This window comes from Melospiza georgiana, chromosome 2 (genome assembly GCF_028018845.1).
Source record: "Melospiza georgiana isolate bMelGeo1 chromosome 2, bMelGeo1.pri, whole genome shotgun sequence".
NCBI classification, from domain to species: Eukaryota; Metazoa; Chordata; class Aves; order Passeriformes; family Passerellidae; genus Melospiza; species Melospiza georgiana.
This window is the reverse complement of record NC_080431.1, coordinates 101,780,300-101,784,870: the sequence shown is the minus strand read 5'-3', so window position 1 is coordinate 101,784,870 and position 4,571 is coordinate 101,780,300. Positions and strand designations below refer to the sequence as shown.

The following is a 4,571-nucleotide window of genomic DNA, read 5'->3' as shown; positions in this document are numbered from 1 at the left end:
ATTTTTTTTTTCCTAGTTAATTTTTGACTGATGAAAGTTTGTAGACTGACAGCTGAAGAGACTCATTTTATTAACACCCAACACAGTCCTGAGTATTACAATCGATTCCAAGCCTCCATGTTTCACATCATCAATTGCATTGCTGTGAAATAGGTGTCAGATGTGACCACCTCAGTACTGCCTATGCAAAGCATGGCAAAGACCTGCCACAATTTTCTTTGAATGTATGAAAGGAACAAGGAGCAAAGCAGGGGATTGACTCCAGTCAGTAATCCCTGAATTTGACCTGGAAGATTTTCTTCACAGTTGATTTTGTAATTTTGTTCAGCCCTTGATGGCAGAAACAGAGCTATAACAGCGGTAGTGGCTTAGTGCCTTATCTCCTGAAAACAGATCTGAGCTTCACCACCTCGAGCTGCAGTTGGTGGTACCCTTTGACCAGCACTGATCACTTTGGATGTGCAGTTCTGAAGTCATAGGCCTCATTACTCATTCCATTTTTGCTGAACTCTGCTGTATTACAGCATGCACTTTCATTGACTTATGCAGAGCTGTGTATACCTCAGGCTTTGCCTCCCTCAGAAACCTTGCTGGTTTTTTCCCAAGCGCTTGCTTCTACTCCTCTGTGCACGTGCAGCTCATACTGTACACTTCTGCACCAAGTCATGTCACATCCCATGCTACCTGATTAAGATCAGTAGCTAGGAGTTGATTAATTGACTTTTCAGAAACTCAGCTTGTAAGTTTCCCATCTTTCCCATTATACACAGGGAATAAAATCAGAGCTTAAACAAGCACAAGAAATGGTTCATTTCCTTCCTGAACTCATCACCTTAAATTACTGTGAAGGTCCTTATATGACACCAGGACTTCCCAAATTTTCCCATGGACTGCATCAAAAAATCTCAAGCCTGAACGGAGATTCTTATCAAATTCTCAATTCTGCAAGTTTTCCACTGCTGGGGGGCTGGGGACCGTGCCCACAAGCATGTGGCACCCCTCTGGCTCCCATCTTCTCCAAAAGCACAGACATCCACCAAATCTCCAAGGAGAGGAGTCCCACTGCCCTCAGTGGTGCAAAACCAAGGACAGCTAATTGTTGTAGTCAAATGCTTTTAGGAAGGAGTGATAGGATGAAACCCCAAGTCTACATGACCCCTCCAAGGCAGCAGCCTCAGCAAAACTCAAGCTTCCCCAGAGGGACTAATTTTGCTTTACAGGAACTGGCTGAAATTAATGCAGCCTCAAATCCATAAGATAAAACTAAGGCACTGCAGAAGCATGCTCACCACCCTCCTACAGGTTATCTGACAGCAGTTTTGTTTCCCAGAATGATCATTACTCACTCCATTTTGATGAAATTCATGACTACTAAAGACAACTCCTACTGATCTCCCTGGATCACAGGTTTTACCCGCAGTCATTTGCAGAAAAATAACCAAAAAACCATCCCAGGTCTGAAAGAATTGCTGTAAACCAGCATTGGAGTGTGGCTATTTGCATGCCAGATTTTTTATGATCTTTATTTTATAAGTTAGCACAAATGGTTTTGTCCCCAAATGGTCCATTTTGAATTTTTAAGAAGACTGTAGCTTTATAAACTTTGATACCAGTTCTTAGGATCAAGGAGACTGTTAAAAGACCTTGTTCAAAACATGAGCAACATAGTAGCAAAATTATTTCCATGGAACACCAACCACCAAATGCTTTACGAAACTAAAAAGTCCAACCTTGGACTTAAAATTCAAATTACAGCTTCCTTTAAATACCATATCAAAATAACAAGCTTTAATTATTAAACTAATTAGGGATTTATACAACTGAGGCGGAATCTCTGCAACAGTACAGAATAGTTCTTAATAAAACAGCTATGTTATGGGTGGGGCAAAGCAATAAATGCAACCTGATTTTTTTTTGCCTTTATCGCTACATAAAAGAAATACTTAAAGGAATATACTCACATGGTGACAAATTACAAGATATGCAATTTTTTACTGAAATCTGTCTAAAAACTAGCTTCCAGGATCACAAGTTTATGTATTGGTGAGCACACATATTGAAAAAAATGAGAATGGTGATTGATGTTTGAGGCATCTCCAAAGGTTTTATAGTATCCTGTGTCTCAGTACTGGCTCTTATGCTTCTTATCCATTGATACAGTTCTCCAAATAGAGGACATAAATACCATCCAGGTTTTAAAACATTTTATTTGCATATTAAAAAAATTGTGCATTCCAATAATTAAAATCATTTGAACAAAAAAAAAAATGGCACTCGATTAACTGCATTTTACAGCTCGCAGGACCTTGGTACAGCTTTGCATTTATTCGTGTGTTACTCTAGTTTACTGTAGTCCCACCCAAGTTCTTCTTTCATCAACATGCAAGCTCTTTCATGCCACCAGGACCAAAGCCAGACAGGCAGAGGGAAAGGCAGCGCCTTCATTCAGTGTCAGTAGTTCTCTCTATTCTTTTGATGTGAAAGGGGCAGTACAGTCATTTTAAACTTTATCCAACCTCTTTGCATCTTACAAAGTTAAACAGCTAAAAGAAGTAAAATAAGAAGGCAATGCTTGTGGAATGTACAGTGCATAATTTGGAAGGGCAGATTTCATTACGATTCACCCGCTTGCTTCTCCTGTTCAATTGCTAAAAGAGGGGGAAAAAAACAGAAAAGGAGAAAACAAAATGAAAATCGAGAACCTGATATGCATTCACATGACAATTGCTATAAACTGCTAATATAAATGTATATTTTTAGCTAGATATCAAAACGGGGTGTAGATAATTGTAAATTAAGCGCTGCTAGGCGGTGGGTTCAGGTTTTTGCTGTCTAGCACAGACACAGCCGCGTATCCTCCCTCCCTCCACCCGCCGCACCCCGGCTCCCGCCTGCCGCCCCTCTTTGTCTCCTCCCGCCTCCCCCCCGCATCCTTCGCTCCCTCCCTCCCGCCCGTCTCCCTCCTTCCCTGCCTGCTCCTCCCTGCCGCCTGCCCTCACTCACTTTCTTTTGAAGGCAGCGGATTTTTCTCTTGCGTCTCTGTCTTCTTCAATTTGGACTTGTCAAATTTCTCGATCTCAGCCATGTCTGGTTTGTCGGACATGTTGGCAGGTGTCTCTGCGCACGGAGGAGGGGAAGGAAGAGCCCGTGAGCCCCGGCCAGCGCTGCCCGGAGCCCCGCGGGGCCGCGCCCGCCGCACCCACCGCGGGAGCCGCACGCTCAAGCTCGCTGCGAGTTAAACGCTTCACCCCCGACATATTTTAAAATAATACTAATTTTTGGGAAGCGTCTGTATAATCCAGCATCCCGAGCGTCGCGGTTCGCCGCCAGCCTCCACCGGGGGCAGGTCCCACTATCTGCGCGCTGCGGAGTACAATAGGGGGGACGCGCCCGGCGCTGACCGCGTTTTTAACTCGTTAAAGGAAAAGTAATTTAAAAATATAGCCCCGTGCCGGCAACAAAGCCGTCTTGCGCCTCGCACGGCACCGCCCTGCAGCGGCGCGCCCTCAGACAATACCCCAGGCGGACAATAGCCCCCCTCCCTTCCTCCTCGCCTCCCTCCACCCCCCCGGACAAAAGCCCCCGCGCCCTGCCCTGCCCGCAGTCCCCCCCGGCAAGGTCCGTGCTGCCCGTGCCGAGGGACCCGGGGGTGCTGGGGGTGCGGCGGGACCCACCGGTGTCGCCGCGCGGTGATGCTCAGCCCCGCCGCTCGCTGCTGCCGCCGCTCCGCACGCCAGTATAAAGGGCGCTCGCTGGCGGGGCGGTTTTATCCCCGCGCCTATGCAAATGAGGTGATGTCATTTTGCCGCTTTCCGCGTTTTTCTCTCTCTCTTTTCTTCTTTACCCCCTTGCTTCCTCCCCCTCCCTTCTTCGCCCGGCCCTCCTGCTCCCCGCGCACACGCGTACACGCACACAAAGCTACACACACACACATATACACACACATACGCACACACCGACACACTCAGGGACACAAGCACAGCTTTCAGCTCGGATCGGAGCCGAGCATCGCCCCAGTCTCCTCGGTCCCTGCCCCGGCCACGGGAGACAGCCCCAGGACGGGCCGGAGAGGGTGGGGAGCACTGCCCCCGGCTCCCGGGTCCCCTTCCCGGGGCTGCCGCGTGGCCGGGCCGGGGGCCGGGACCGGGACAGAGGCCGGGACCGGGGCCAGGGCAGGGGCAGAGCCGGCCGCCTCCCGCGGCGGCGGAGGGCTGTGCTTGGCTGGAGCCGGGCGGTGGCTGCGCTCCACGTCCCTGCGTGACGCTCCTGTGGTTGAGCAATATCATCTCGCTGATAACGTTACTCAAATGTCGGCATTCAGAAGGAAAAGCCGAAACTCGTCCCTTCAGAGCTCCGGGAGCTGTCGCCGGCTCGCCCCGCAACCCCCCGCCCGCTGCCTTTGCATCCCGATGCAGGGACAGAAAATCCCATTGCCGATGTCGTTGCATCCCTGCTGCAGTGGAAGGAGGGAACCACCCCACAACGCCCCCGGGCCAGGCTCTGGTGCCGGGCCAGCAGACAATGGCTGTGGCAGATGCCGCCGGGCCCTGCCCCCAGCCCCGCTCCCGAGC

General features: G+C 49.6%; 1 protein-coding gene across 1 annotated transcript; it reads right to left on the bottom strand.

The window, feature by feature from the left end:
* Window positions 1-2,189: 2,189 nt before the first annotated feature.
* TMSB4X (thymosin beta 4 X-linked) lies at window positions 2,190-3,771 on the bottom strand. The gene is made up of 3 exons (XM_058018972.1): window positions 3,675-3,771; window positions 3,004-3,117; window positions 2,190-2,648 (listed from the first exon to the last, which is right to left on the bottom strand). The coding sequence occupies exons 2-3, from the start codon at window positions 3,101-3,103 to the stop codon at window positions 2,614-2,616; spliced, it is 135 nt and encodes a 44-aa protein (XP_057874955.1). The 5' UTR covers window positions 3,104-3,117; window positions 3,675-3,771; the 3' UTR covers window positions 2,190-2,613.
* Between the last annotated feature and the right edge of the window lie 800 nt (window positions 3,772-4,571).

Excerpts from the sequence above, each read along its gene's own strand:
- TMSB4X (XM_058018972.1), bottom strand. The coding sequence starts at position 3,103 with ATGTCCGACAAACCAGACATGGCTGAGATCGAGAAATTTGACAAGTCC. Across the intron at positions 2,649-3,003 it reads TCCGCTGCCTTCAAAAGAAA|CAATTGAACAGGAGAAGCAA; the intron begins GTGAGTGAGGGC and ends CCCCTCTTTTAG.